The sequence below is a fragment of the Struthio camelus genome, chromosome W (genome assembly GCF_040807025.1).
Source record: "Struthio camelus isolate bStrCam1 chromosome W, bStrCam1.hap1, whole genome shotgun sequence".
NCBI classification, from domain to species: Eukaryota; Metazoa; Chordata; class Aves; order Struthioniformes; family Struthionidae; genus Struthio; species Struthio camelus.
In genome coordinates, this window is record NC_090981.1 from 60,256,426 (window position 1) to 60,269,072 (window position 12,647).

At 37.6% G+C, this 12,647-nt stretch overlaps 1 protein-coding gene across 7 annotated transcripts in view; it reads left to right on the forward strand.

Annotated features, from left to right (window-relative positions):
• LOC104138537 (protein hinderin) overlaps positions 1-12,647 on the forward strand; it is a 173,613-nt gene that overhangs the window by 144,306 nt on the left and 16,660 nt on the right. For all 7 annotated transcript variants that reach the window (XM_068924828.1, XM_068924822.1, XM_068924827.1 and 4 more), the window contains one exon: positions 352-460. In XM_068924828.1, coding sequence (XP_068780929.1) covers positions 352-460 — 109 coding nt within the window. The remainder of the gene's footprint in view (positions 1-351; positions 461-12,647) is intronic.

The following is a 12,647-nucleotide window of genomic DNA, read 5'->3' on the forward strand; positions in this document are numbered from 1 at the left end:
ACTTAAAAACAAACTTGGAAAAACTAACATCTTGTAGAAGGCTGTATCTGTAAAAACAAGCTCGATCCAGTGAACCATTATAAGAAATAACAGTGCAAGACTGTCAAACGTCACATGGTAAGGTAAAGGCTGTAATGTATGGCTTATTATATAAATATGATTCTACATGATCCATGCGCAGCAATGTCAACTGATAATGACTTCTTTGCCCTCTCACTGTACATACAGCACACCGAAGAACGGCATAACTTTTGGGCAGGGTGTTCTGTAATAATGTGGAATCATGTAATAGCTGTCCAGAACTTACTAGCCTCTAATATTTGGCTTAGTTGTCTTCAATTCCTTTCACAGGGACAACTTCCGGGCCTAGAAAGGATGCAGCCACATCTCCTGTGCTGACAGGCAGCAATAAAGAGCTTGTAACCACAGCCACATCTCCGATCCAGCATGACACTTCACGGTAAGCTGCTGGGTAATCTCTGGTTTAAGATTCTACAAATGCAACCATCACTATCCCCTAGATGCAGGAAAGTGGCTGAAATTCTATAGTATTTCATGTTAGCACAAGCTGGATAATATAAACTAAAAACTGCCATATGCTTTTGACATTTATAGTAAGCCTTAAGTTGCTTGTTAGAATAAGAAAAGCAGGAATACGCCAAGTTCTAACATTTTAATTTTACTTAGATTTTGAAGAGAAAGTATTTTATGTTCAAAGTCCTGACACATTAAATACATTTGTAAATAATTTGAATGAATGGTGTTAACTCCTGTTAGATTTTAAATCCACTTGAAGATTTTAATCCCCCTGTATCTTCCCCCATATTTTATCAAATGACATTTCTTTTTAAATGTTTTGTACCAGAGTTATTTTATGTTTAACGACAAGCAACAAAATCACATTAAGTCAGCAGTTCCTGATTTATACTATATATCTGCACTAAATGCGCTGGAAAAGCAGCATTATCACTTCTGCTCCAGTGAAGAAACAGAAAGCAGCATTGTTGTTACACTTAGGAGTCTAAAAACAACTTTCCCACTTTGGGCAGGATTACAGTTCTAGTCATAAGGGCTTAAAAAGGCAACATGCAGTCCTTGTTTTTCTTTAGCCTCTCAGACGTTTTCTAGTAATAAAATCTTTAGTTAAGCCAACAGAGTAAATGCAGACTAAAGTGTGAATCTGCTGTATTTTACACCATTAGTTAGATGACTTTGTGCAGTGGGGTGACTAAAACATACGACAGTTCACGAGAAGAGTTAAATGTTTCTTGGAGAATGAGAGGTCTTGAGTCAGATTTAATCTTTTCTTGGCCCAGTGGACTAGGAAAATGTATGCTTGATATCATCCCTGTGTTCTTGGCAGCAGCTGGTAGTTTTATTTCCATCTTCAGAGAGAACTTGCGATATATAATAGGTGAAAAAACACTATCAATATTGACAAATTTGTACTTACTTGCTATGGAAACACGTTTTTTTTTCTTCTGAAGGAAAAGATGATAATTCTGGGAGGATTTAAGAACTGAGATAGATTGGGCTCTATTTCCCACAAGTAACTGTATGTTTAAACAAACAGAAACTACAGGATTGCCTAAGCATTTCTTTTGGAAGCAAGGGTTACCTTTGGAAATCAGTAATATCGGATAAAGAGTATGTATTAGATATTGTTTGATACTGTCTAATAGTGATAAGTTGAGATTCCATTCAAGCACTGAGGAGTAGATATAAGATAATTATTCACATCATACAACAACTGCTCAGGAAAAGGAATTTTGTTCAAGAGGATTGATGGCCCATTCTTTTCCACAGAGGGGAGTAAAACAGTTGTTGAAATGCACTGTTAGAAATCATATCAGATAAAGGTATAAGTAAAAAGAGTCTGATTAGCTGTCATCTTTAAAGGTTTATTTTACCAGTTGATGACAAATTTTGAAAAATCCTGTATTTCTAGGATGATCTCTCCTGTGCTCACTCACTTTCTCTCTTGGTGCTGTAAGTATAATTGACCAGTTTAAGCAGCCATGTTGTGCTTTCCCTTACTCATGGCCTTCTCTAATTGAAAATGGTAAATGGACAAGTATTTCTGTGGAGACCTAAAGCTGATCCTATCCTTCATCAGAAAACCTGCTTGAGCAGCAGGTCAGTCTCAATTTATCACTGAATGGTTATAAGCTTAGACTGCAGGTTTAACTAACTAAATTAATCAATATTGAGAGTTATTGCTGCTTTTGTGCCACTAACGTTAAGGGTTTGTCAGCATGTTTGTTATAATCCATGATTTGGGGGGGGGGGGAGGGTTAACAGCTTAACCACCACAGTTGGCATGGGACTGAAACTTGCAGCGCAAAGCCTTAGCCTAAGAGCAAATTTATTTATTCAGTAGTACATGTAAATATAATTACTTTTGATTATTTAAATTTATAGGACTAGAATCAACTCATGTTTGGGCCAGCTTTAACTAGCACAAACCCTGGCACTCTGCAGTAGCAGCAGTGAAAAGCCTGCCAGGGAGAAGGTGTTGGGAAGTGACAGAAGCTCCCTGCCAGCGCAAGGCATTAGGGTGCTAGCTCAGCTTCTGCAGCGGGCTGACCGGCTAAGCAGGCATGGCAGGTAAAGATGTGTTGGCTTGATAGCCTTTCTTGGCAGGGCTCAAATGGAGGCTTAAGCGTGTGCTAAAGCTGCCTCCTGCTTCAGGAAGAAACGCTGCAGTGCTACTTTCTTCTCTCGCTGAATGAATCGCCTCTAGGACAAGGAATGTGTCCCGAGAAGGTAAAGATGGGTGTTTTGAGATTTGTAGTGTGAGAACTGCAGAAGGACCAAGCTTGTGGCCCTCAGAACGGTTGTTCACAGGGCAATTTTAATGCTGTTTCTAAAAGAAAAATAACATTTCATTATCTGGCATACTGAGGTTAGGCTAATAGTGAGTGAGTTTGCCTATCAGGCTTTTATGCACGCCTATTGCTGCTTTTCACACTACAGCCAAGCATTGCATGTTTGTCTGTAGAGTGTTATTAAGCCAAGTGTCTACACCTGCATGAGGCCCTTGAAATTATGTTCACAGCAGATCTGGAAAGCTTTTCTACTCCATGTACTTATTTATGTAAACCAAAGCCAATATATTTAGAAAAAAAATCACAGCAAGGTTGGGGCCAGGGCAAGTTTGGAAGAGTAAGTTCTGTTCTTTATCCCTAAAGCACAGTTCTTTCTGGCAGTCCTAAGCCTTACCTTTTTGATGACCAGGGTTGTCTTTTTTCATAACTGCAGTTTGCCTAGAAGCAAGACTCTACTTTTTGCCTGTGAGCTGGAAGGAAGCTTGAAAAGGGAAGTAATGACATTTATATGCTTTTATTTAGCAATGAAGAAGTTTTTACGGAAACTAGATCTTACCTCAGGTATAATCAAGCACTGATTTGAGCAAAACAAGTGTTATGTTGCAAAACAGAAATGAACTGTTTTAAATCAAAGTATTAAGCTATTCTTTCTTTAAAAAAAAAGTTGTAAATTGTGCCTTTCTGAAAGACCGTTTGATTTGATTACAGCCCCAGTGCAATTGTCAGGCTCTCCCCACACAGAAACCATTGTAGTGTTGAGTTTGCCACGGTTAAGTCCTATAATGCCACAGATAATCGAGTGCTTACAAGACATAGGCAAAGGTTGTTCTGCTCGCCATGGAAACAGATAATTCCCCTGTAACATTTTTTACTTTGGGCATCTAAGAAGTAAATTTAAGAATAGTTAGATAAATTAAGGGATTGAGCAATAGTCTGATTTCGGCATTAAGCCTCTGTTTTCTTGTGGCAGTTTTAAATCACAGCGTTAATGCTTGCTGAATGTATTGTCTGGAAGTGGAATTTCTTATAGCCATTAAAATAAGTGATTTAAAAGTTCCTGCAATATGAGTACCACATTCTAGCTGTATTATTATCCGTTAGACCACAGTGGCCTGTTGGAGTTTTTATAAACAGATTGTATTGTCTAAATTTGTGTTTAGGGATATTTTAAAAACAGAACTATTTACCCAATTGCCCAGCACATCTCAGGTGAATGTGTATTCAGGGACTTTTAAGCAAATTAATATCTGATGTAAAATACAATGTGCAGAGCTGAATACTTAATAATGCACATTGGAATAGTATAGAGTAGATCTGCTATGCTGAGTACTTAGGAAATATGGCAATGATGAGATTTAGGCTTTTGCCTTACTTAGGCAGTAGTTGCCTTTCAGATCTGTGTTGGATGCTTAAATATGGTGCTGCTCTTAAGACGATACTATGAACAACTTTCTCCTATAGAATCTAAGCAAGCACTTATAAAGAAATAGATTTTTTTTTTCCTTGTATCAGATATGATTCAATATTCCAAAGGAGGCAGAGGAGGAGAAAACTTTCATTCCAGACTTAACTTACAAACATTTAAAGGAATTAAGTGTTTGCAGTGGGGTGGTGAGTTAGGTGATGAGCATGATAGGAGACACAAGTTTTTTCAATTCCCTGAGAGAGCTAGCAGTACAAAAAGTCCAATATAGTTCCATATGCAAGTGATAAAACCAGACGTTTGCGAATTAATCTCCCTTATTCACAGTGTAGGTTGTTAATTGTTCTCTCTGCTGGCTGTCGATATAATGTGAAATTTTCATTCCCCATTCAAGATGGAAAAAGTTGTGGCTGAAAATGTTAACATTTGCATTTTTATTTGTTGATTTATTTAAAGGACAGCCTCTCTTACAGCAATCCATCACTCAGTGACATCCCAAATATGAATAATGTATTGTAGACTTGCGGTTACAATGTGTAATAAGTGCCAGAGACAGTAGAAGAATGTTAACTATGTTGCAAATGTAATATTTATCGACTCATAGTTTATTGCTTTCGAGGTTCAATAGTACTGACCATAGGACATTAATATCACTTATCTTGATTTTAGTTGGGCACCTCTGTATGTAGAAATAACCCATCTATCTCATACTTATAAAATAAATGTGAAATTTACAGCGCTTTATAAGGAGTGCATTATAGGTTTCTTTGCTTAGAGCTCACAATTCTCCTTTTCTGCCTTCTCATTTACTTATATCTAACATTGATCCCACTCCAACTGCCTGACCCAGATGGAGAGCACCTTGACACGCTTTATAGAGGCTTTATTTACTGGCTGTATTATGATCTCGTGTACCTGATCTTGATGGCGTTTGGACCAAGTCTCTCTTCCTGTTAAAGAACGGCTTGAAAAGAGACTGTCAGATAGCTTTCTAATGCTTGTGTCTGAAAAGGCAGTGGCTGAGAGGTTGAAACAGAGATAATTTCTCCTTGGAAATATGTAAATGAAAATCTAAGTCATCTCTTCTTTAGGGAATTATGACTATCAGAAGTAGAAGTGTTTCATTAGGTCAATGGTTGTCTTTATAGACGTGGAGTTTTTCTATAAAAATATTTGTGATCAGCCAATGGAAATACATTAAAGCAATTTTGAAAGATTAGGATTTAAAATTCGGGTTTTATTTTGAGAACCACATTTTTTATGGTGCTCTATGTAAGAAATTTTGCAGTGAGGATATGTTGTGGTAGCAAACCAGTTTGCAGTAATAATTTTCATTTCGAGTCCTTGCGCTGGAATTCCGCTTCAGAAACTGATCCCGAAAGGGCAAACACTTCTCCTTATCTACATTGTTCTATTACTACCACTAAAAGCTTTGAAGTCTCTGGGGTGAAGAAGTATAGATGTGAAACCAGGATTGGGATCAAAACCAAATTTAACAATAGGAGATTTCAAGCTTGTGTGGAAATCAGATTTCACCTGTGCAGACTGACTCTTGGGAAACCTGGAATTGGGTTCAGCTGTGAAATGATAAGCCTTGATTATATTTCATGCTGTAGACATCAAATAAATTTTGAAGTGACATTTGGTATTTACATCTGAGGTTATCAAACTTAACACATCATCACATTCCTTTTCTTTGCTGTGTGTAACAGGAACACCTATTTATGTCAAAGGAACCAACTTAGTAGCTGCTCTGTGATAACACTTTTGGTGTGTCCGTTCCTGACAATGAAAATCACGTTGGGGAACTCTGACTTGCAGTGCAAAAGGATTAATGTTAATTAGCAACTGTTGGCTGTAATTGTCACCCTCATTAAAATGCAGAATTATGTATTTCTTAGTTATAAATAACCTTTCTAATTGTACTTGATGTATGCCAGTTTAATCAAAAAGTGCACTTGCAAACAGGCAGATATTTGCATTAATCTAGCACTGGATCTTTGAGTCTTTTTTGATCATCTTTTATTACAAAATTGACTAGTTGAGGGAGGTCTATTACAGCTACATATCCTTTACACATTTTGTTATTCAGCTATTTGGATCTGACAGGATTTTGTGTTAAAATGAGGGGAAATGTCTTTTGGGAATGTTCAGTGCAACAGAAAATGTGTCAGTTATGAAGTAGTTGGCAAGATTTCCATCATTCAGTGGTATGACAATAAGTTGATTGTAGTTTGAAAGTAATAATAAGCAAAGGAAAATAAGAGTACAAATCATGTTAAGAAGCTGAATTAACCCTTTCAGTCTGCTTTTTACCATTGTTTTCATTGTTAAATCTCAGTTATTTTTGCACTGTCTTTTAACTGTTTTTGCAGGTTCTCAAATACCATGTTAAATCTTAAGTGAATATTGGTTCATTGGATGTGATTCCCATTTGTACTTGTAATCAAGGCAATGAAAACTTACTGTCTCAAAAGACTCAGTATTTTCAGGTTCAGTCTGTGCTTTGCTCTGCCGCCTTGTCAAGAAGCCTGTTTTGACTGCTTTTTTTCCTTCCTCCGCTGATTCTCTGAGTACTCTGCATTGTAGCTTTTAAACGTTTTCCTGGAGTTACTGTCATGGAAGTTTCTATAGAACTTGACAAATTAGGATCACTCTTGGTTCCTCTCTTCATAATTCTCTGAAGCATTGTGCATGGTTCTCTTCACAGCACTTTAGTCACTTTTCTGCTCCTGCTCCTTCAGAAGAGTCTCCCTTTATGTTGTTGTTGTTGTTGTTGTTTTGAGATGGAAAGAATTGCCTAATAGTATATACAGAATAATCACATCTTACTTTAAGAAGCCATTTTTGTAAATGCTTTGTTCAAATGCAGCAGTATCTTTGGCAGGGTATTTAGCTGGTAGGAGAGATTGCAGATCTTGTACCAAATTGTTTTGCTTTGTTCTTGTATCCTGAAACAACTGAAGCTCACGTGAGGATAGTAAACCATCCTGAACTCCAGGGCCGAGGTGGTAGGTCTCTCCTTTTCCCGTAGGATATGACCCTGGAGGAAACTGCAGCAGATCAGCAAGGGTGTTCAGGCAGCAGGAGCAGCTGCAGGCTGATATCGTCAGCCATTCAGACAGTTTTGTCTGAACATTCACCCCTCTGAGCTCATCAGCGGTTTACCCCAATCCTGTTTTTTAACCTCACCTCATTGCCGAGCCATTTGCACTCTACTCTCCCTTTTCTCTGCTCTATTGCCCTTTCTTTGCTCTCCTCTCCTAAAACGTGGTGTTACCATACTTCCACCACGCTGCTTAATTTGTCTATGCATTCTTCTTGTCCTCTGTCCTTTGTCTGCCTTGACTGTTCAGGCTGTGAACTCCTCAGGAGAGGATCCTGGCACAGTGATCTCCATGCTTGGTTGGTCCATGTAATAAATGTGATTAACTGTGATGCTAGTATACAGTTAGGGTGGAATTCATCTTGCTTAACTTAAGACATCTGAGCTAGTTACCCTCAGCTCCTTTTATGGTTGATAGCCTATTTTAGGATGAGCTTAAATCACCTTTTGGTGATACCTGTCGTCTTTTGGACTATCAAATGAGCCTAAAGTAACGGGCACTGACATCTTATCCCTCTTGTAGCTGAATATATGGAACTAAAAATAAGCTATTTATCTTTCGTATTTTGATTATGGATTGGAGGCAAATGCAGAGTTAACCTAGGTGCTGCATGGTCAGTGGGTTGATTATTAATACAATGTTAATACTTGCCTTATAAATCAAAGGGATTAGGTACTGAATGCTCTGGGAAAGGGAGTGTACAGGTATGCTTATGAACATATAGCATCTTTCTTAGTGGAACATGAGCTTATAACATGAGTTTATAACATGATAACGTGTGGTGATGCAAATCTGGAAAGAAGGATAAGAGTTGTCACTACTCTGGAGAATCCTTTTCATAGGTCACATAAAGCGGTGAGGTCCCATCACTTGAACACAGGTGACCAGGATAAGTAATATCAATGAGGTCTAAGCAAGACTTTGCACTAGTAATTTCCCATTTCTTCTGGTCAAACATAGATGTGTTTAGAGATGGTCTCAGTAGACACAGATCTGTCTTCTCAATTATTTCCTGCTGATGAGTTGCCTGCTTACAAAAGAGATTCCTCCCTCTCTGTCACTTAAGGACATTGCTCAGCACTTTTTTCTATTAGATTTGCCCCATTCCAGAGTCCTGGAATTTAGAGTTTTAGTGTACCTTTTTTCCCTTTGTGCTATCTTAATTCTTTGCCTCAATAAAGACCTCCAGCTCTTGTTTTTACCACTGTGAATAACATAGTATCATCAGTGGAAGTCACCTCGTTATTTGTCCTTTTTTCTAGACCATTTATGAATGCATTAAAGAGTTCAGGCCCTAACAGATTTCTGTGAGGCTCCGCTAGTGACCTGCCTTGCCATTTTAAAGCAGACCAATGTTAATGCTATCTTTTTATGGCCTATCTTTTAAGCAGTAATCTATCCATAAGTGGGTTTTCCTTCTTAGTTTGTGGCAACTTTGAGTCTGTAGTGACAGATTTGTTGAAAAGCTTTCGGAATATGAGATGGATGATATTAGCTTTATTTTCCTCTTTGGGATGCATAATAATGCTACGAATCTAGTAGAGTTCTCCAATTAATTACAACTTTATATTGACTCTTTTCCAATACATCAAGCTTATCTCTGTTATAAATTCTATTCTGTATTATAATTTTTATCAATTTACTTGTTCTAAACGTCAGACTTCTTCATTTGTAGTTTCCTGCATCGCTCCAGATCCCTTTATAAAAAAACTTATATTTGCCAACTTTCAGTGCCCCAGAACTGAGGCAGTTTTAGGCAATTAGTTACGCATTACAGTTAACAGTTCAGCTATTTCATACCTGAGCTCCTTTAGAACTTAGAGTGAGTACTATCTGATCCCAGCACTTTATTATTTATTGTTCATTCTGTTGAGTTGTTCCGTAACATGTTTATACGACACTTCAACTTGAGACACCTTTTCCACCATGTCCTCTGTTGCATCGGAAACTTTGCAGGTTCCTGCGTGGTGAATACAATTTCCTGCTTTGACCTTTTCTGCTATGGAGCTTCTGCTAAGGAGCACCTTTATAACTTTATCTCCTCCTGGCTTTAGCAGATGCTCAGACAGGCTTCCTATTTTTGATGTATTTAAAGCAGGAGTTGTTATTAGACCTTACGTGTTCAACAAGATAACCGGTAATTTTCCTTGGCTGGGCTTTATTGTGTATTCTTTTTTAATCTATCAGGGTTTATTCTTTGCTATTTTCCTTTTTTGGACCTGACTGGACATAATTGTCTCCTTTACTGTTATACCTAACTAGTCTGGCTGGATTTCATCTTTCTGAAGTCTTTCTTCATAGGTTGTATGTCTGTGTTTGGGCCCCAGTATGATACCATTAAACAAATGTGTACCTTTTCAGACATTTTTACCCTTTTAACTGCCCCTTGTAATTTTTTTTAAATAAACTTCCTCATATTTACATCATTTTCCCCTCTGAAAGGAAAGACTTCTGTAGTGAATTTTTGCTCCACAGGGATGGTAAATCTAAGTACCTAATGTTTGTTGTTACTCTTTGGTTGTAACATCTGTATAGTCCGTTGCACTGCTCAGATGTGGAAGAGCTTTTGTGGACTAGGACTCTTCAGCTTGGAAAAAAGACGACTAAGGTGAGGATACCTTAAAATTTTGTAAGATCAAAAATGACATGGAGAAAATGAACAGGGAACAATTCTTCATTTTGTCATCTTCCAGAAAAAGCAGTGGGCCTCCAAGAGAATTGCGAGATGGCACATTCAAAATACAGACAGACCAGAACTCCAGTTCCTGGCTCCATGTCCTGACTTACTGTGTTCTTAACTCCACATACTCCACGATTCTGTGCTAGTGGTTTTCTCCTCTACAGCTTTTTAGCTTCTTTAATTCATCCATAATCTATGGCTCTAATAAAGATATTTTAATAATGTTCATCTCTTAATGTCCTTGTTAAGACATTTCTGATTTGGAAAAACCCAATATCTGGGCTTAAGTCTCAGTCTTATAAGGTTGCATATCTGGAATTAGTTCACTGACATAAGTGGAATTAGAATAGGACCTAATAACTAAAGAGACAGGCCCTAATACTCCATGGATAGGGCAGTGAAATAACTGAAGTATTTTTTCACATTTGGGTAGGGAAATTCATAGCAGTATTTCACTGTAAAGAATACTGAACTGTTTAATACATTTTTGTATTGTAGGCTTTCCAGCATTCCTTTTGGGAACCTTGAATTGTGTAACTTACCTTATGGTTTCCTGATACAGATTTGAAAGAAACTAAGAATTGATGGGGTAATCGCTAGTTCCTCCCACACTGTAGCAAGAGGATTGCTGTTGTCAACCTACAGTTCCTTGCTTAAGCTGAATGCACCAATTTCTACTGTAAGGTGTGACTTGTTTTCTCTTCCTAAATCAAATGCTCCTTTTCAAAGAGTAAGTTTGCCTTTGTGACAGGTTGTGACTGGAGAACTAAAGTTATCTCCTCAGCATTTAGATAATCTTAAAAGAAAACAATATCTGTTTTTTTTTTCGTGTTCCAGATACCACACAATTTAATAAATTGTAGGTATTGTTTTAATTTAGTGTTCAAATTTATCAGTGCAACTTGCTTCCAGCTCCGTGGTAATTTAGGGTCATGTATGATAATTTTGATCTGTTTGTCATGTTTTTTGAGGTGGTACTTCATATTTGCCCCTCTGTAAGAAAAATAATATTTCTTTCAGTCTGTATGGGGGGAGTTCATTTGAAAACATTGTGGAAAATGAAGCCTTTTACTGAAAGTAATACTATGTCTTTGTTTTCTGCGCTATACAAAGTTATCTCTATCTGCTTTAACAGTGATACTTTGTGTTGGCTTTCTCCTTTGGTTCTTTCTAGCCAGAAGTTCTAAATGATTTTATTTCGATAGATACGTCTGAAGAGCGCAGTGGAAAAAAGTGTTTTTTAAATTATTTTTCTGTAAAAACAAACGAAGACATTCTGGAGTAATAATATATAATTTATGTATTTAAAATCTTTTAAAGAAGATTCTGAAAGCTTCTAGTGCCATTGTACTTTTAACTTTCATTTTTGCTTCATCTGCATTGAATCATCTTTTACTACTTAAAACAGAAATTGGGTTTATTGAAACATTTCAGTTCTGATTATTTTTTAATAAAGATGAAGAAGTCTAACCTAATGAAATCACTGGAATGAAATGAGAAAAATTTAAAAGAATTAATAAGCTGAAGGCTTGAAGGTTTTATTAAGTCACATTTGGCTGTATGTTCCTCTGTGTGTATCGTCTTGGATCAGTAGGGTGAGAAACATGCCATGTCAGAAATGACCTTTGCACTGTTAGACTGACTTTTTCTGTTACATTTCTAGAAGGGTGAGTTGCACACACAGCTTGCATGACCAGTAGTACTCGTGTGCATAACTCGTGTGACCATGAAATTGTGCTTTGAGATGCGCAGTCGTACTGAATTCAGGTTTTATTTCCCATAGTTCTGACCTATAAATATATTTTGTAGAATGCACGAGCTCTGTCAATCTATCAGATATCTGTGAAACATCATAATGTATGAGCAGCTTTATGATTTATGAGCTTGCAGACTTTTTCGTACTTCTGGAAAGAAAATTTTTCCTGCTCCGTGCAGATCGTCTGATAATTCAGTGTTGTACTGTGCACGTATATTTGTAGTACTGTGGCTGCAGTTTGTAACTTGCTTTGCAAGTCTTAAGTCTGGTGTAGCAAATTCTCGTAACTGTGCCCATGCCTCTACACGTGGATCTGCTGGGAAGTGCTCAAGTCCTGCTCTTGTTCCAATTACCTTGTCCTCGTTGTTTCAGCGCTGCTTTCCCCTCTTACTGTGACAGGGGAAGCAGTTCCTGCAAGGACTTTAACAGTGCTCCAGCTGCTGCTCCTCCCAGCTTTTGTCGACTCTGTGCAGTTGCTCCCTGCATCCCTATTCTTTATCCATATATCCATGTCTCCTTCCCACTTCCTTGTCAAATTCAAATCCCTTTCAGTTTTCTTTTTTCTGTCTCCCAGTGGCATCTTAGCTCTTTGATTTGTAGGCGTGAGAGAAAAGTGTGCTTGCTTAACGCAGCCTGCAGTGAAAACTAGGTACTACTGTGATGAGTTTCTTAAGAAATGTCCAGATCACTAGAATGTATAGGCCTATTGTAATTATCTGTACAGTTCTCTTGCTTTCACTCTTGTTTTGTTATGAACTTTTTAGCAGCAGACCATTTCTACCAGTGCACAAACCGTAACATCACATGACATTGACTTTACTCAAACCAGAAGTTTTTTGTGCCAAGGTTGTAA